Genomic DNA, 20094 nt, shown 5'->3' with positions numbered 1-20094 from the left:
TTCCACTGACACCCCTTTCTGTGAAAAAACTTCAGCAGAGGTTTGCCCATAATTCTATTCAAAAATACTTTGTCATTCTCTTTTATTCATTCTTCCCCTCCTCTCAAAGACCACCAATGAAAAATTACCTGAACTGTGCAACTTTTCATAAATCTCCGATTTCCGCAGGAGCCTCACACCCTCGTTTAACCCCATGGCATCCAGTGCATTGATCACTTCATCGAGACTCCCACCAGAGAGCTTTAAAAAATAAAAAAGGGAACCAGAGGTTAACAAGAAAGCAAGGACACCAAAGCATATGGGCAGGGAACTCTTCTAACATCAACAGCAAGAACGCAACAGGAACTAACTTCATAGTTGTGTAATAAGCTCCCCGCTGGGGAAGCAGTGTTAGAGTAGGTCATCACCAAACTTCGCAGCCCCAATCGGTTTGCTAATTCAACCCAGTTGCATCCAGGCTTGCCTCGGTTGAGCATATCTTGCAAATCTTGTTCAATGTCCTTTTCCAAGAAGAAGAATTTCTCTGCAAATAGAGCAACACGCACTCCATCACTAATACCAAACCCAGATGTGCCAAAAGCCCCAGTAATTCAAGAGAAGAACTCAACATCCTCCACTCAAGAGCAATCAGTAGACGCTTCCATTAAGGAACATTAACTGGAGCTAACATGCATGTTCCAAATACCCTCAGGATAACACAACTCACATTTTTCTAAAGGCAAGTTTCAAATCACCAGCATAGGTGCAAGTCCTATGAAAACTTCTATTCGTGGGATTTGCACCCGGCCTCAAGTCTGCTTTTATGTTGGCTTTGAAATTGCCACAAGTACAGAGACTCATGGACACTTATCCCTACTTTTTTTTATATGGGAAATGATGCATGGAAGTTAAAAAATATAGTCTGAAATCATCTTCTACAAATGCAGCTAAACTTACATGCACTGTGGAACATGTAGCCTGCCTAGGACAGCACTAACTGAATGAGCAGACTAGAAAGGTTTTCAAATAATGAACATTTACATTAATTTTTTTATCAATGTGGGCTACCATTAAGACATATTATTTTAGGACTAACTCATGCTATTTTAGCACAAGTCCCATTTTATGCAATGAGACTCAGGGGTCCTTTCACTAAGGTGCGCTAAAAACTGGCCTGCGGTAGTGTAGGCGCGGGTTTTGGGTGCATGCAGATCCATTTTTCAGCGCGCCTGTAAAAAATGCCTTTTTTTTTTTTCCCAAATGTGGACGTGCAGCAAAATCAAAATTGGCGTATCTGAGACCTTACTGCCAGCCATAACCAGGTGGTAATGACCTACATGCGTAGAATGCCACTTTACGCGCATTAGAAAATGAAAATTATTTTCCAGGCGCATGTACCAGATGCGTGTCAGAAATGAAATTACCACAAGGGCCACGTGGTAGCCAGGCATTAACTCTGTTTTGGTGCGCATAGGCACCTACGTGGCTTAGTAAAAGGGTCCCCTCAGTTACTAATAAACCAGGTTAACGGTAAAATAATATGCCTTAACATTGGACTAGGGAAAAATTCACTATTTCTGGGATAAGCAGTATAAAATGTTTTGTACTTTTTTGGGATCTTGCCAGGTATTTGTGACCTGGATTGGCCACTGTTGAAAACAGGATGCTGGGTTTGATGGACCTTTGGTCTGTCCCAGTATGGCAATACTTATGTACTTATGTATGTACTCATAATTTGTTTTTGTTACATTTGTACCCCGCGCTTTCCCACTCATGGCAGGCTCAATGCGGCTTACATGGGGCAATGGAGGGTTAAGTGACTTGCCCAGAATCACAAGGAGCTGCCTGTGCCTGAAGTGGGAATTAATTCTCCCCTCCCCCCAAATAAATATGGAAGCTTGAGTGATGTCTACATGAGTAAACACCAGCTTTTACAAGTGTACATAACAATTTTAGAAAACGCTATTTACACATATAAAAGCCGCAGCACATAAAGTTTGGGAGGGGTCGTGTTGAGGGTGTGTTGTGGTAAGGCCAGGAAAGAATGTGTGTATTACCAATTTTACAAATAACAACACACACATACTTTAAAAATCTGGATAACTGAATTCCCACCTTCTCCAAGTCAGGCGTACGTGTCAGCTAAGTATTTGTTCGACCTGGATTCTGTACTAGTGATTGAGGAGGCAACTGTGCATACCTCAAAAATTCTCTAAAAGAGAGTTATTTTACGTAACTCCTTAATTAGCTGATCTTCTACATCCCATTTTGTAAACTCCGGCACTTACATGCAGGCAAAATACCAAGTGGTGCTGCTCCTTTTTGGATGTTTTGTTTGTAAAATGGCTGTTCCCAGTGACTGCCCTGCACAATACAAATGCATTCCTGTACATCTTTGCACATATTTTACAAAAGGCTGTTTGTTCAGCAAGTCTTTTGTAAAATACCCGGGAAATTTGGAACGTCCTGACTTCAACAACCCTTTTATGACCTAGAAGAAAACTGAAAACCCTGTTACATAGGTCAAAAGCTTTGAAAACTTCCATTTTAATGTTGCAACTGAGAGTGTGCATTATTCAATCGATAAAGGAATGTATTTACATAGTGAATATTGCTTAACAAAAATTTAATGTGCCAAAAAAACTCTGCAGATTTGGACATCTTTAACTACAAAAATCAATTCTGGTGGAAATATGAAGATGGAATCTTACTGGCTGATGATCCTTCTGTTGTACCACACCCTGGAAATTAATTATAGATGCCAGAGGACAGTGTGATTGTATAGGGAGCATGGGTGGGACAACTAACCATGCCTGAGGGAGAAGGAGAAAAAGACCTTTCAGGTTACCTGGATGGACTTCGCTAGGATTCTCTGCACCTGAGTTCTGCTGGAGCGATTTCTGTAGGATCTCTCGCACCTATAAGAGGGGAAACACAGCCAAGAGTAAAGAGAATCTCCTTGGTGAGAGAGACTGCATGTACATAGGATACAGACAGAACCAGGACAGGTTCAGGGTGGAAGAAGGAGAGGATGAGGACAGGGGAGACAGGTAGCGAGTATGATGAAATAACAATATACGGGCATATGATTCTTCCCGATATAGTAGAAAACGCAGAGCAAAACTTTATATAATACACTATGGGGTCCTTTTACTAAGGTGCGCTGAAAAATGGCCTGCGGTAGTGTAGACGCATGCTTTGGGCGCGAGCAGAATTATTTTTTTTAGCGCACCTACAAAAAATGCCTTTTTAAAATTTTTGCCAAAAATGGACGTGCGGCAAAATGAAAATTGCTGCTCATCCATTTTGGGTCTGGGACCTTACTGCCAGCCATTGACCTAGCGGTAAAGTCTCATGGGATAACCGAGCGGTAATGACCCACGTGCGTTCGATATGTGCATCCAAAAATAAAAATTATTTTTCGGACCGCGCCAAAAATGAAATTACTGCAAGAGCCATGTGGTAGCTGGGCAGTAACTCCATTTTGGAGGACGCTGGAAGGAGAGATTTTGAACTGTCCTGCTATCATCCCCTTTCCATCTTCTATATACTCACACTGGAAAATAAGAAACCAGCCTCCAAATTGCATCATTTGAAATCAGACAGAATTCCATTTTCAATGAATGAGCACCAACCAGGGCAGGATTAAGGTACAGGCAGCAAGGCATGAGCCTAGGGCCCAAAGGGACCTCTCTGATGTATAATTCAATAGGTTCTCAGGCAGTTTTTTGCCCTAGTAAGTCAGCTGTCAGCAAAAAGAAGGTGTGTGTGAAGGGGAGAAGAGTGATCAGAGCTACAGTTATCTCCTGCTGAATATCCACAGTTAGGTGATTAAATGCTATTTAACCAGCCAGGAGTCGTTCTTGGCTGGTTAAATAGTTTTGACTTTCAGGGGGAAGAAATAGATAAATAATACATTCTGCTGGTCATTAGTTTCATGAACAGTTCTCTTGTTTGAAATGACTGTTCCCTATTTAACCATTCTACTCATCCATAATTTCATAAACATCTATCACATCCCATCTCAGTTGAAAAGCCTGAACCTGTTTAGCCCTCTCTTTGTAAATGAGATGTTCCATCCAGTGGTGTGCTGGTAAATTTTTAACAACAGGCTCTCTCCCCGGTCCACCTCGGTGCCCCCCCCCCACCCGTCCACCTCTGCGCCCCCCAAAATTGCAAAGCTGGCTATAGCCGGGGGGGAGGGGGGGCAATGCATTACTCTCTCCAGGAAAAAAAAATTAAATGATCCCAGGTTCCAATCTAATTCATGTTTAATGTGGGATAAAATGCCATAAATAAGTAAATAAATATAAACTTTTAATGTTGAGCACCTGATTCTCAAAGGGAACATATTCCAAACACTATAATGAAAATAAAATGATTTTTTTCTACCTTTGTTGTCTGGTGACTGTTTTTCTGATCATGCTGGCCCAGTATCCGATTCTGCTGCTATCTGGCCTCTTAACTCCGTTTCCAGGGCTTCCTTTCCATTTATTTCTTTCCTTTCCTCCTTTCTTCTTAATTCTGGTCCTCAGCTTCTGCCTATTCATCCATGTGCAGTTTTTCTCCTCTCTTCCTTTTCCCTTATCTCATCTCCTTCCTCACTCTTCCCTCCCCTCCATCCATGTCCAGCATTTCTTCTCTCTCCCCTCCTCTCCCCCTGCCCTCCGTCCACCCATGTCCAGCGACCCTTCTCTCCCCCTGCCCTGCATGCACCCATAACCAGCGACCCTCCTCTCCCCTGCATGCACCCATACCCAGTGACCCTCCTTTCCCCTGCCCTCCATCCACCCATGTCCAGCAGTGACCCTCCTCTCCCCTGCCCGCACCCATGTCCAGCGACCCTTCTCTCCCCTGCCCTCCATCCACCCATGTCCAGCAGTGACCCTCCTCTCCCCTGCCCTCCATGCACTCATACCCAGAGAACCTCCTCTCCCCTGCCCTCCATCCACCCATGTCCAGCAGTGACCCTCTCCTGCCCTCCATGATCCACCCATGTCCAGCAGTGACCCTCCTCTCCTCTCCCCTGCCCTCTATGCACCAGCAGCTCCCTTCTCTCCCCTGCCACCCCCTCCCGACTTGTTCCGCAAATTCTCCTGCTTCCTCCCTCCCTCCCTCCGGATCCGGTCCCTCACCGACCCTACCTTGGCCATCAAATTCTTGGGGCAGGCAGTGTTGCCTGCCCGCTGCCATCGCTGACTCTCCTCCGCCGCCCAATCGTGCTTCAAAATGGCCACCGAGACTTACAGAAGTCTCGCGAGGCCGCCTCTGGAAGTCTCGGCGGCCATTTTTAAAGCGCAAACAGGCAGCGGGGGAGAGTCAGCGATAGCAGCGGGCAGGCAACACTGCCTGCCCCGAAGAATTCGATGGTCAAGGTAGGATCGGTGAGGGACCGGATCCGGAGGGAGGGAGAGCTGGCTTTCCAACAACCGGCTTGCAAGTCCGGGCAAAATTTAACAACCGGATCTTGCGAGCCGGAGCGAGCCGGCTCCAGCACACCACTGGTTCCATCCCATTTGTCATTTTTGTCACCTTTCTCCTTTTAAGAAGGGGCAAGATCTAGCCCTAAGCAGCAAGACAGTTGCCAGAGTCACCATGCTGGAAAGATTACACCCACTCCTCTTACAGTCTATATACCTTTTGACTTCGGGTTAAGTCCAGGGGCGTGTGCCCTGGATGATGCTTTTGCATGGTGCTCTCATGTGTCCTCTCCTCACTCGTGGCATTTGGTTTGAAGTCTGTGCCTCTACTGCTGTCCTCTTCTCCTGACTCGTCAGACGCGGTGCCCAGCGGCTCATCCCAGTCAGACTCTGATCCACTGCTTGTGTCAGAAGGCGAGCAAGGCAAGGGCTCATCATTTTCAGACAGAATATTTGCTCCTGTGGGGAGAGAAGAAAGGGGTGGTGCTTTCAGACTGATATGAGGAGGGAGAAAAGTTAGGAAGAGACACTGGAAAGATTAAAAACGAGAAACATACAGAAAGAGATAACAAGAACAAAAGAAAGACTGCTACTAAATTTTCCAGGTAAAGGCCAGTTCAAAGTGGCTTATGCTACTGATAAAGTGTAAATGAAAGACAAAAACAGAAAAAAAGGGGAGAACAAGGATAATAATCCGATACAGAAAGAAAAAGCAATGTAGGCTGCAAGACGTGAGGTGTAGCACTACCTGCTTTGATAAGCATCTTGGTGAGTACAGGTGAGCCCAGGCTGGCAGCGAGGTGCAGAGGGGTATTCCCTGCGAACGTCCGAGCATTGACGTCAGCCCCCAGCTGAAAGACAGCAACCCACACTTTGAACTTTGACCTGAGAATGCAGCCCTAAGAACCCTCCCTTGCCACTTCCAAAGAGAAAGACCACTCCTACACTAAAATCCTTCCCTCTAGCACCACACTGACACCCAAACTGATAACTTTTAACACGATGAGGTGACGCTTCATGGAAAATATTGCCATACTTCTATGTAACTCATCTTGAGCTTGAATTTCGCAAGATCAGTTATCCAATCTAAAATCCAAATTCTGCCTAATGTCAGTTATTGCATCATGTGCCATTAAGAAAGGGCCATTTTGTTATGAAGAAGGAATGCTATACCCAGTGCCCTCTACCTCATCTCAGTGACTCCATACCCAGCCCTTCTTACCATTTTCACAAGAAGGGTAGCGATGTGAAGGTTTTGCATCTCAATGGCAAGGTGCATGGCTGTACGCCCACTCTTCCGCTCTGCGACATCCACATCTGAACCCTTTCTCACCAACATCTCCAAGCAACTCTCGTTCTTCACCTTAACAGCCCAGTGAATGGGGTACAGGCCTGGGGAAGAGGGAAGAACCAACAATTAATGGGGAGCACCCTAAAGAAGACAGTGGAGGAAAGACACATTGTTTCCTCTCTTCTCTTATAATACTTCATCTCATCTTGTGGCCATTCTAATTACTACTGGACAAAGCCCTTCCTACTCCTAAATGGAGGGCTACACTTTTATATTGTCTCTCTGCTTTTCATTGCAGTGATTGATCCCTAGAGGGGAGGGGGAAAAACAGAGCATGCAAAGAAAAGTCAATGCTATTTATCCTTGATTTGGTAGACATATGGTTTCCCATTAGATGCACACAGGAGGGACCAACTCTCACCATTATAGTCTGGAAAGTCAAGGAGGTAACGAGAAGAGGTGTTCATATGCTTCAGTAGGGTCTGCAACATGACTTCATCCCCGCTGTGTAGTGCTAAGTGGAGCACTGAGTTCCCGAAGCGGTCCAGCAGGGTAGGATCAGCCCCAGCCTGCAATAGGAATGCCACTACCTTGGGCTGCCGGGTGATCACACTCAGGTGCAGTGGCGTCTAGGGATACACAAAAGAGAATGAGACTGTGGGTGGAAGAGAGATTTTGAGAGGGAAGAGAGAAGGAAAAGGATGGTGGACAGGATAGGAGAGGATGACAGAAAGAGACACACTTAGAGGATGATGGACTATGGATAGACAGAGATAGAGAGAGAGAGAGGCCAAGGCAGCAGGAGAAATGGAAGATGAGAGAGACTGGGGCAATGAGAGGAAGGGAAAGAACAAACAACTGAGGGAGCCAGAGGGACTAAAATAGAAGGAAAAGAGAACAATAAACATGGAAGAGATCAGGGACGCAAGAAAGAGGTGAGAACATAACATATGAAGAAAGAAAATAAAAGACCCCTCTCCCCCTGGCAACAAATATGCAAAAAGAATCAATGAAATACCATTTTCAAAATTTCTAGACTTTCCCAAATGTTTATACCATTTAATAACTTGCATGGATATTTTTATTTCATAGGGGTGGAAGTAGGAGCTTCCTACTTCCAAAACTAAAAGGCTGATTAATTAAAGTGTGCTAAAAAGCAGGTGTTACTGCTACAGGTTTAACGTGCTATTTTCTAAGAGAAAGACAGTGGGGCTGATATTCAAAGCAATTTAAGTGAGCAGGAGACTCTCCAGCCCGCTTAAATTGTTCCTTGATGCCTAATTGGGGATATTCAGCAGCACTTAACCGGAGAGTGTCACTGAATATCTCCCGAGACCACCCAAACAAAAAGTAGGCAGGTCAGGAGCAGCCCTGGGGGCGGCAATGGGTAGGAGCCTGGGGTTATGCAGCTCCTACCAAGAGCTGTCCTAAATAAGGTCGCTTAGCTATGCGGGTGCCGACACTGAATATTGCCAGCACCTGCATAACTTAAAAAAATTTAAAAAATCCGAAACCCCCTTCTTCCCGCCCCTTCCCTCAGCCCTCAGCAATAAGAAGCCACCCCCCCGGATTGCCTCCTCTCCCTGCTGACCGGCGCTTGCTGAATATTGGGTGGGGGTGGGGTGGTGAGTGAAGTGGACAACAGGTAGTACAGCTAATCTGGTTAAAATGCTTCTGAATATACCTGACTGAAGTTAAATTAAAAAAAAAAAAATCCTGTTAACTTTAGTAGAGCATCCTACAGCAATCAAAGTCATCTGGTTAACTTTAACTAGACAGCACTGGAACACCCAAATCAAGCGTCAATGGGGTGGGGGATATGTTAAAATCTAAGATTTGACCAGGTAACTCCTCAGACAAATCTTCTGAATACCGGCTTCCCAGCTTTTGTGACCTTTGGAGAGCAAGCTAAAGTGCAGCATTTAATGGGCGCAAACTATCACAAGCTTTTATAGCGCAGTCATTATCTTTAGCTCTGGAGGTTAACAGCAGCACTAATGTGTTTTTTCTGCATTAAAGTGAACCCCACTGAATCCCAATAGCAGATCAACACTAAGGCTGCCAACTGGATCCAGTTTTGGGTTTACCCCATTGCATGAAGGGACTTGTAGTCTTGCTTTTCTTAGGGAACACAATGGGGAAATCAGAACCACGTCCCTGCGTAAAATGGGTAAACCCAGGACCGGATCAACCTTATCGGGTGAATCTGGACCCAGCTGGCAACCCTAATCAACACAATAATTAATCTATTCATTTTACATTTAATATAAATTCTTGTTTCACAGTCTCCCTACAGGACAGCACATAGCTTCGGCCAACCAAATCCCCTCCCCCAAGCGTTACCTGGCTCAGGTGATTGCACATGTTGATGATCTGATGCTTTGGAATGCTGACGATAACCTGAACCAGCTGCTGGATCACTGCCATCTGCTCATGAATGACCGCCAGGTGTAAAGGCCTGTGGGAAGAGGATACATGTGATAGAGAATCAGAGTGCAGAACTACCACCCCATGGGATAGTATCCACCTCCTGCTACAACACGGTGCATACAGTTAGGCGCCAACTTGCACACATATGAGCCAATATTCAATGCAAGTTAACTGACCAGGAGCAGTCGCTGACCAGTTAACTCACTTGTGCGCCTAATCAGTCATTTTCAGCGGCACTTAACTGGTTAGACCTGCTGAAAAACAGAAAATAGGTCTTATCTGATCATAAGTACATAAGTATTGCCATACTGGGAAAGACCAAAGGTCCATCAAGCCCAGCATCCTGTTTCCAACAGTGGCCAATTCAGGTTACAAATACCTGGCAAGATCCCAAAAAAGTACAAAACATTCTATACTGCTAATCCCAGAAATAGTGGATTCTCCCCAAGTCCATTTAATAATGGTCTATGGACTTTTTCTTTAGGAAGCCGTCCAAAGCTTTTTAAAATTCCGCTAAGCTAACCGCCTTTACCACATTCTCTGGCAATGAATTCCAGAGTTTAATTACAGTTTAATTACATGTTGAGTGAAGAAATATTTTATCCAATTAGTTTTAAATTTACTACATTGTAGCTTCATCGCATGTCCCCTAGTCCTAGTATTTTTGGAAAGTGTAAACACTACTACTACTACTACTATTAGGCATTTCTATAGCGCTACAAGGCATACGCAGCGCTGCACAAACATAGAAGAAAGACAGTCCCTGCTCAAAGAGCTTACAATCTAATAGACAAAAAATAAATAAAGTAAGCAAATCAAATCAATTAATGTGATCGGGAAGGAAGAGAGGAGGGTAGGTGGAGGCGAGTGGTTACGAGTCAAAAGCAATGTTAAAGAGGTGAGCTTTCAGTCTAGATTTAAAGGTGGCCAAGGATGGGGCAAGACGTAGGGACTCAGGAAGTTTATTCCAGGTGTAGGGTGCAGCGAGACAGAAGGCGCGAAGTCTGGAGTTGGCAGTAGTGGAGAAGGGAACAGATAAGAAGGATTTATCCATGGAGCGGAGTGCACGGGAAGGGGTGTAGGGAAGGACGAGTGTGGAGAGATACTGGGGAGCAGCAGAGTGAATACATTTATAGGTTAGTAGAAGAAGTTTGAACAGGATGCGAAAACGGATAGGGAGCCAGTGAAGGGTCTTGAGGAGAGGGGTAGTATGAGTAAAGCGACCCTGGCGGAAGATGAGACGGGCAGCAGAGTTTTGAACCGACTGGAGAGGGGAGAATTGACTAAGTGGGAGGCCAGCAAGAAGCAGATTGCAGTAGTCTAAACGAGAGGTGACAAGGGTGTGGATGAGGGTTTTGGTAGAGTGCTCGGAAAGAAAGGGGCGGATTTTACGGATGTTGTAAAGAAAGAAACGACAGGTCTTGGCGGTCTGCTGGATATGAGCAGAGAAGGAGAGAGAAGAGTCAAGATGACCCCAAGGTTTCGAGCTGAGGAGACAGGGAGAATGAGAGAGCCATCAACAGAAATAGAAAACGGGGGGAGCGGGGAGGTGGGTTTGGGGGGGAAAATGAGAAGCTTGGTTTTGGTCATATTTAATTTCAGGTGGCGTTGAGACATCCAGGCAGCAATGTCAGACAAGCACGCTGAAACTTTGGTTTGGATGCAAGGTGAGATATCAGGGGTAGAAAGGTAGATTTGGGAGTCATCAGCATAGAGGTGGTAGGAAAAGCCATGGGATGAGATTAATGAACCAAGGGAAGAAGTGTAGATAGAAAAGAGGAGGGGACCAAGAACAGAACCCTGAGATGCTTCACATCTACCCATTCCACACCACCCATTATTTTATAGACCTCTATCATACCTCCCCTCAGCCGCCTTTTCTCCAAACTGAAAAGCCCTAGCCGCTTTAGCCTTTCCTCATAGGGAAGTCGTCCCATCCCCTTTATCATTTTCGTCGCCCTGCTCTGCATCTTTTCTAATTCCACTATATCTTGGAATATAAGTACATAGTAATGCCACACTGGGAAAAGACCATTTTCTTTCCATTAGTCCTTCCCACTATTCCAGAACCTGTGGGATAGTTGTGTCCATCAACCAGCACGTAGAAATAGCAAACCAAAAATTGAGCTGAGACATATCTCTCTTGGCATCCATTCCAGCTCCTCAGTATTTACGTAGACAAGCAGTAAGGATAAATTCTGAATAAACACAGCAACTTTAAAGAACTCACTAACCTAACAATAACTGGACAAGCAAACATATGTGGACCTCTCTCATTTCTGGACAACTTGTAGAGAACAAGAGATATGCAGGAAGCACCATGCAAGGTGACAGATGTTATTTGACCCATTACATCACACTGACTAAAAATCTCAGAAACCTAGGGCAGGCCTATGAAATAGTGGGAAGGACTAATAGAATATTATCAGGTAAGGCCTAATTTCTCCTTCCATTATGTAGCTTCTCACTATTCCAGTGGCGTACCAAGGGGGGGGGGGGGGGGGGCGGTGGGGGCGGTCCGCCCCGGGTGCACGCCGCTGGCGGGGGGTGCCGTGCGCCGGTCAGCGTCGTTCGTTTCCATGCTCCCTCTGCCCCGGAACAGGAAGTAACCTGTTCGGGGGCAGAGGGAGCATGGAAACGAACGACGCTGACCGGCGCACGGCACCCCCCCCAGCGGCGTGCACCCGGGGGTGAGGGGGTTCTTTCACCGGGGCGGGGTCGCGCTGCACGAGGGGGGGGGGGCGGATCGGCGATCTTCCCTGGGTGTCAGCGCCCCTAGGAACGCCACTGCACTATTCCAGAAGCTGTGGGATGTTCAAAAGCAATCTCTAGAGTGGGTGGGGTCCTGGTGCCACCGCCCTGAGGACCAAAGCCCCAAAACTGGCTTCTGAGCGCACCGCAACATCCACTCTGTAGTGCTTGGCACAGGTATGCAGCGTTGATTACATTGTCGCCTTGCAAATATTCACTGGAGACAGTAAGTTGGTCTCCACCTAAGATGTCACTATATGCCTCGTAGAATGAAATTGCAAGGTCTCATTCTACCAGCCTACTTCCCCTCAAGCAAATAAGCTGACAAAATAGTATCCTTCAGCCATATAGCAACTGTGGGCTTGGAAGCCATGAAGCCAAGCCTCTGCTTACCAAAAAGCACAGTCTCTCCAATTTGCGAAACTTATTTGTGACTTCCAGATATCTAATGAGGACTCTAAGCATATTGAGAAGTTTCAAGAATACTGAGCCTCTTTGTCCTCTCTGCGAAAGGACGGAAGTTTCACAGATTGGTTGAGATGAGATGCTAATACCACTTTTGGAAGAAAGGAAGCAACCATGCACAGAAAAAGCAGAGAAAGGGATCCTGACAAGAGAAAGCTTGAAGGTCCAAAACCCTATGTGCCAACACAACAGCCACCAAGAATGCTGTCTTCAAAGTAAGATCTTTCAAGGAAGTCTTCCAGAGTGGCTCAAAAGGAGGCTTCTGCAGAGCTCGAAGGAGTAAATTAAGGTTCCACTCTGGACACAGCATATGAAAGGGAGGCCACTCCCCGCAAGAATCAAATGATATCCAGGTGAGCCACAAGAGATGTGTTTAGTAGCTGGCCCCTGAAACAAGCCAAAGCAGCAACCTGAACTGTTAGAGAACCCAATGCCAATCCTTTCTGAAGACCTGCCTAGAGAAACACTAGGATATGAATGATCTGAAAAGGAAAGGGAAAAAGTCTGTGATCACACCACCAGACCTTGAACATCCTCTACATCCTTGCATACACCATGGATGTGGAACAGTTCTGAGCCTGAAGCAAGGTAGCAATGACCGAATCAGAATAACCTTTGTCTCAACCAAGTCCTTTCAATGGCCAAGTCATAAGATCAAAGAGGCACTTATCCTCCTTGAGCATCGAACCTTGCTTCAGCAGGCCATGTATCTGCGGAAGACAGACAGGACCCCCGTTTAGCAGTTAAATCAGGTCTGTGTACCACAGCCTCCACAGTCAATCTGAGGCAATGAGAATTATTCAACCCTGGTGGAATGCAATCCTTTTCAACATGCGGCCTACCATGGGCAAAGGAGGGATGACATACGGTAGATGTGTTTCCAGCCAGGGCTGCAGTAGGGCATTGATCCCCATCTATCCCGATTCTTCCTAACAGCTAAAGAACTATGGAACTTTGGCATTCCTCTTAGTTGCAATCAAGTCCAGAAGCAGAGAACCCTATCGGTCCACTATCAGCTGAAAACCCTGGCTGAATAGTTCTCGGTTTTCCAGGTCCAAGGAGTGCCTGCTGAGAAAGTTCACCTTCACATTTAAGGATCCAGTGATGTGAGCTGCTGACAAGCAGAGAAGATTTTTCTCCACTCAACTCACGAGGGAGGCTGCCTCCAACGTCACTGGCCAGCTGTGGGTCCACCTTGCTCACTGATGTAAAGCCACCGCTGTTGCATTGTCGGAGAAACTTGGACCGAGACCCCGGCCAGAAAGGGAGCAAAGTTATTTTCCAAACCTGGTCCTGAAGGTGCCCCAGTCAGTCAGATTTTCAGGATATCCACAATCAATATGAACGAGAGAGATTTGCATGCATTGCCTCTACTTCATGCAAATCTCTCTCATGAATATTCATTGTGGATATCCTGAAAACCTGACAGACTGGGGTGCCTCCAAGACCAGGTTTGGGAACCACTGACATAAGGTATTCCACATTGCCCTGAGCTCCAAGTGACTTATCGACCACTGAGCCTCCTGTTCTGTCTAGGTGCCCTGTGCCAGATGGAACGTGCATTGAGTTCCCCAAACAGACTTGCTGGCGTACACTGTCACCACCTGACATTGTGTTCCACCACGGCATACTCCATCTGGCAGCTAGTGTCCAATGAAGATGAAGGTCGTACTTTTGTGACACTGGAGACCAGAGGCTGAGAAGAGATTCCTGTAATGGCTGCACATGAGCCCTTGCCCATGGAACCACTTCCATCGCCGCTGTCATTGACCCCAGAACTTGGATGTAGTCCCAGATGCACAAATGAGCTAGTCATCGCGATATGGGTGAACTCTGGTTCCCTGATGCTCAAGTTAAGCTGCCATTACCACCATAACCCTCGTAAACATGCTTGATGTCGTGGCAAGACCAAAGGACAAAGCTCTAAAGTGACAGCCCAGCACCACAAAACATAGAAACCTCTGATACAGTGGCCATATACGAGATCAAATGTGATGAGAAATTCTCCCACTTGAACCAAGGCTATGACTGCTTTCAGTGTTTCCATGTGAAAGCAGGACACTCAGAGGCAGTGGTTTAGACCTTTGAGATCTAAGACTGGACAAAAGGTGCTTTCCTTCTTCTGGACAATGAAGTAGATGGAGTATCTGCCTTGTCCCTGTTCAGCCTAGGAAACTGGAACAGTAGCCCAGAGCACCAGCAAGGAATCTACAGTGGCCTAAACCTTGACTGCCTTGGTCCTCTTTCGACAAGTAGACTTCAAGAAGAGAGGAGCAACTGGGCGGGTGAACTCCAACTTGTAACTGTCTATAAGAATATCCAGAACCCACTGGTCTGACGTGATTTTGGCCCAAAACTCCTGAAGATATCCTCCCACTTGAGGAAGAGGACAGTGGACCAGCCTTGCAGCATTGCAAAGCTTGAGAGGCATTAGGTGCTCTAGTTGACTGAAAGGAGGACTTCCTGTCCACACAAAAAGACTGACATGCCTGAAAGTGGAATTTCTGACCATATTGCTGACGACCAGGCCACTACCGTCTGCTGTCTCCAAATCAAGATCGAGAGCCCCTTGAAGATGGATGACCAGTGGCTTTCAGCTTATCCTCTGGCAACCACTGTGGCTTAGCTTCCCCCAGTTCTTTTACCAAGTTATAGAGATCTTCTTCAAACAGCCACTTGCCCGCAAGGCAGTTTAACTAGATGTGATTTTGATGCCACATCCACTGCCTAATTCCGCAACCAGAGATGTCAACGTGCTGTGACAGCCAAATACACACTGCAGGCTGTAACATGTCATAAATCCTTGGTACTATCAAAATTTGATTACTGCAATGCAGTCTATGCAGGACTTAAAACCTCACTAATCAGAAAATTACAAACTGCTCAAAACACAGCAGCTTGTCTTAAAGCTACCTGATATTCCAAAGCAACCCCTTACTTTCAAATTATGTGCATTCACCCACCAAATAATTTATGGTTCATCCCCATCCCAAATGCAGAATCTTATAGAGCTATCAACACGCAATGCTAAAAAAAATCATTCATAGACTTTCTTGTATTACACTTCCCTCAATGTAATAAAACCAAATATAAAATTATCCAAAGTACAACCAGATGGAACTCTTTGCCCAAACAACTCTGTCAAACTGAAGACCATCTCATATTTCATAAACTATTGAAAACTCATGTGATAAGACTGACCTCTAACAATAGAAATAACTAACCTCAGTTAAACTTGCAACAACTCTGTCCAAATGTATTACAAATATGTTATATGATCAGGATTTCATGTTATGCTGTTATTAGCTGTGGATACATATATATATATATATATATATATATATATATATATATATATATATACACACACACACACAGTGCAATCTGCTTAAGTGCAAGGGTCTGGGACCAAAGAAATACATGCAGTTAACCGGAGTGTGCACTTAACCGTTGTGACCCAAAGAAGCTTCATATTCTGATAAACATATTACAGTACTGTTTATTATACGTACAGTATACAGTCTCCGTTAACTGGCGTTAGGCTTACTTGAAGTAATCAGTCATAGTCCTCTGTACACTCTTGTGTCTGTGAGTTCCATAGACTATGTCTGCCAGACGGTAAAAACTGTTATAGCACTGACATCCAGTGGCCTCCAGATAGGCCCGCACGGTGTTGAGACTCTCCACCGCTCTTGCAAAAGTGACAGGAGGTTGTTGAATTTCGTCAGCATGTGCCTCACTGCTCATTTCATCATCTGTTTCATCATCAGCCATTGCCTGCGTGTAGGCGCATATCTCAACATCAGTGCGGTCGTCAGCTGTTTGTACATCTTAATCAACAGCTACGTAGTGATGAAACTCCTCTTCAGTAACACCAGCTGGATGTCAATAGCCTGTTCATCTGACGCATTTGCAACAGCTGCATCTGTTTCGTCCCTCTCCACATCCTTAACAAAGCTTGCCCGCTTGTAGCAGTTCACAATGGTTGCCTGTGTAACATGATTCCAGGCTTCTTTCTGCATATGTAGGGAATCCAACAGTGATAGATTACGAGCCAGTTCAACAGCACGTTTATCTTTGCCAGTCTGGTCATCCATGACGCTCATCAGATGACGTAGCACAAGAGCCCGATAATGTTGTTTGAAATTGGCTATTATGCCCTGATCCATAGGTTGGATCAGAGGGGTAGTGTTTGGTGGCAGGAAGACCATCTTGACGTTAGACAGCCTGACATCATCACTATGTGCAGCACAATTATCACAAAGAAACAAAATCTGATGCTTTTGTGCCTGCATTCTAGTGTCTAACTTCTTTAGTCACTGCTTCCAAACTTCTTTAGTCACTGCTTCCAAATTTCCCCAGTCATCCATGAATTTGCCTCATATGACACAGGAAGTCGCTTAACATTCTTGAAGCAACGGGGCTGTTTGTTCTTTTCAATGACGAGTGGTTCCAACTTCTCACTCCCATCCATATTGCAGCAAAGGAGGATCATCAGTCGGTCCTTCGATGTTTTACTTCCTGTAGTTTCGGCTCGTTTGAATGTTCCATCAGGAATCGCTCACCAGTAGAGACCGTTTTCGTCAGCATTGAAAATGTCACGAGGTGCAAACTCATTCAAGATGATAGGAAGAACTGAAACAACCCAATTTTCAGCTCCAAAGTCATCAGCGTCTTGTTTTTCACCATGCTGTTTCTTGAATTTTATGTTGTTCCTCTCCTTCCATCTTTCCAACCATCCAACAGTGACTTTGAATTCAGTTAGTCCAAAACTTACAGCTAGCTGATTAGCTTTCTCCATAAGCAGTGGACCACTGACAGGAAATTGTCTGCTCCTGACTTGAGAAAGCCACGAAGAAGAGCATCCTCTACCTCCTCAGCTTTTCCCGCCCGTTTTCGTTTCCTGTGTAGATTTGAATTGATTTGCCAGTCTTCCAGAAGCTGGTCTTTCTGTTTCAAGATACATGAAATTTGACTGGGATTGACACCATATTCTTTAGCAATAGATGCTTGACTTTGTTTGTTTTCTAATTTTTTAAGAACTTCTATTCGTTCAGCCAGTGTTAAAGTCTTACAGTTGCGTGATGATGACTCCAGTGTACACTCTAACAACATTCTTTCGCTTATTCTGCCTGTGGCAGATAACCAACAAGATTTCAAATTTACCACCCCTTTGTCACGTGCCAATCGGCTTCCATATTCCGTGTATGCGCTTATGCGGAGTCTTTCCTGCAGAGTGGTCTTAAACCATGCATATAAGCGAATCTTGCACTTATCAGTGGTGTGCTAAACCGAAGTTTGTCCCCATAGAAATTGATAGCGCCAAAAATGGGACCGAAGAACGGCATGCAGTTAAACAGAGCATGCGCTTATCCGACGTGCACTTAAATGGAGTGCACTGTATGTATATATATATATATATATATATATATATATATATATATATATATATATATATATATATATATATATACAGTGGTGGAAATAAGTATTTGATCCCTTGCTGATTTTGTAAGTTTGCCCACTGACAAAGACATGAGCAGCCCATAATTGAAGGGTAGGTTATTGGTAACAGTGAGAGATAGCACATCACAAATTAAATCCGGAAAATCACATTGTGGAAAGTATATGAATTTATTTGCATTCTGCAGAGGGAAATAATTATTTAATCCCTCTGGCAAACAAGACCTAATACTTGGTGGCAAAACCCTTGTTGGCAAGCACAGCGGTCAGACGTCTTCTGTAGTTGATGATGAGGTTTGCACACATGTCAGGAGGAATTTTGGTCCACTCCTCTTTGCAGATCATCTCTAAATCATTAAGAGTTCTGGGCTGTCGCTTGGCAACTCGCAGCTTCAGCTCCCTCCATAAGTTTTCAATGGGATTAAGGTCTGGTGACTGGCTAGGCCACTCCATGACCCTAATGTGCTTCTTCCTGAGCCACTCCTTTGTTGCCTTGGCTGTATGTTTTGGGTCATTGTCGTGCTGGAAGACCCAGCCACGACCCATTTTTAAGGCCCTGGCGGAGGGAAGGAGGTTGTCACTCAGAATTGTACGGTACATGGCCCCATCCATTCTCCCATTGATGCGGTGAAGTAGTCCTGTGCCCTTAGCAGAGAAAACACCCCCAAAACATAACATTTCCACCTCCATGCTTGACAGTGGGGACGGTGTTCTTTGGGTCATAGGCAGCATTTCTCTTCCTCCAAACACGGCGAGTTGAGTTCATGCCAAAGAGCTCAATTTTTGTCTCATCTGACCACAGCACCTTCTCCCAATCACTCTCGGCATCATCCAGGTGTTCACTGGCAAACTTCAGACGGGCCGTCACATGTGCCTTCCGGAGCAGGGGGACCTTGCGGGCACTGCAGGATTGCAATCCGTTATGTCGTAATGTGTTACCAATGGTTTTCGTGGTGACAGTGGTCCCAGCTGCCTTGAGATCATTGACAAGTTCCCCCCTTGTAGTTGTAGGCTGATTTCTAACCTTCCTCATGATCAAGGATACCCCACGAGGTGAGATTTTGCGTGGAGCCCCAGATCTTTGTCGATTGACAGTCATTTTGTACTTCTTCCATTTTCTTACTATGGCACCAACAGTTGTCTCCTTCTCGCCCAGCGTCTTACTGATGGTTTTGTAGCCCATTCCAGCCTTGTGCAGGTGTATGATCTTGTCCCTGACATCCTTAGACAGCTCCTTGCTCTTGGCCATTTTGTAGAGGTTAGAGTCTGACTGATTCACTGAGTCTGTGGACAGGTGTCTTTCATACAGGTGACCATTGCCGACAGCTGTCTGTCATGCAGGTAACGAGTTGATTTGGAGCATCTACCTGGTCTGTAGGGGCCAGATCTCTTACTGGTTGGTGGGGGATCAAATACTTATTTCCCTCTGCAGAATGCAAATAAATTCATATACTTTCCACAATGTGATTTTCCGGATTTAATTTGTGATGTGCTATCTCTCACTGTTACCAATAACCTACCCTTCAATTATGGGTTGCTCATGTCTTTGTCAGTGGGCAAACTTACAAAATCAGCAAGGGATCAAATACTTATTTCCACCACTGTACATATATATATATATATATATATATACATATATATATATATACATATATATATATATACATATATATATACACATATATACACACTTTGTTCTATGCAATCAGAACGCCTTGTCAGTTCTACTTTTGTTATATTGTGAACCACATTGAACTTGAATCCTATTTGAGATAATGTGGGATATAAATGTCATAAATAAATAAATGAATAGCACCCTCCAAGTAGGCCAACCTCGCACCTGTCTTGTGCTGTAGATAGCAGATGCCACTTCAGACATGCTTTAGCCACAAAAGAGCTGCACAATGTTGCTTCAAGGCCCAAAGAAGCCACTTCAAAGGCCTGTTTCAGTGAGCCTTCTAGCTTCCTAGCCTGTAGGTTATTTAGGGTAATGCTCCCTTCCAACAACAATGTGGTCTTATTAGTCACTGCCATAACAAGGGAGTCCACCCTGGCAAGCTGCAATTTCTCTATCTCCTCCAAAACCAATGGGCAGAGGTGAGCCATGGCTGTTTTCACTCTCAGCCCCGCGTCTGGTGAGTTCCATTTTGCTGTAATCAGGTCTTGAGTATGTGGATGCATTGGGAAGGCCTTAGAAGGACGTCTAAGCCCACTCATGTTCAATGAAGATGGAACTCCTGACGCCGAAGCAGAAGGCTCTTCAATAGAAAGAGCCGCCAATGCCTCAGAAAAAAA

The 20094-nt window shown here is 45.1% G+C and overlaps 1 protein-coding gene across 6 annotated transcripts in view; it reads right to left on the bottom strand.

The window, feature by feature from the left end:
- NFKB2 (nuclear factor kappa B subunit 2) overlaps window positions 1–20094 on the bottom strand; it is a 130661-nt gene that overhangs the window by 6139 nt on the left and 104428 nt on the right. For all 6 annotated transcript variants that reach the window (XM_030203430.1, XM_030203428.1, XM_030203432.1 and 3 more), the window contains 8 exons: window positions 9034–9148; window positions 7112–7319; window positions 6622–6791; window positions 6148–6250; window positions 5617–5858; window positions 2828–2897; window positions 351–523; window positions 129–240 (listed from right to left, as the gene is read on the bottom strand). In XM_030203430.1, coding sequence (XP_030059290.1) covers window positions 129–240; window positions 351–523; window positions 2828–2897; window positions 5617–5858; window positions 6148–6250; window positions 6622–6791; window positions 7112–7319; window positions 9034–9148 — 1193 coding nt within the window. The remainder of the gene's footprint in view (window positions 1–128; window positions 241–350; window positions 524–2827; window positions 2898–5616; window positions 5859–6147; window positions 6251–6621; window positions 6792–7111; window positions 7320–9033; window positions 9149–20094) is intronic.

The sequence above is a fragment of the Microcaecilia unicolor genome, chromosome 5, assembly GCF_901765095.1.
Source record: "Microcaecilia unicolor chromosome 5, aMicUni1.1, whole genome shotgun sequence".
Classification (NCBI taxonomy): Eukaryota; Metazoa; Chordata; class Amphibia; order Gymnophiona; family Siphonopidae; genus Microcaecilia; species Microcaecilia unicolor.
The sequence above is the reverse complement of the archived record's forward strand: the minus strand, read 5'-3'. Positions and strand labels throughout refer to the sequence as shown.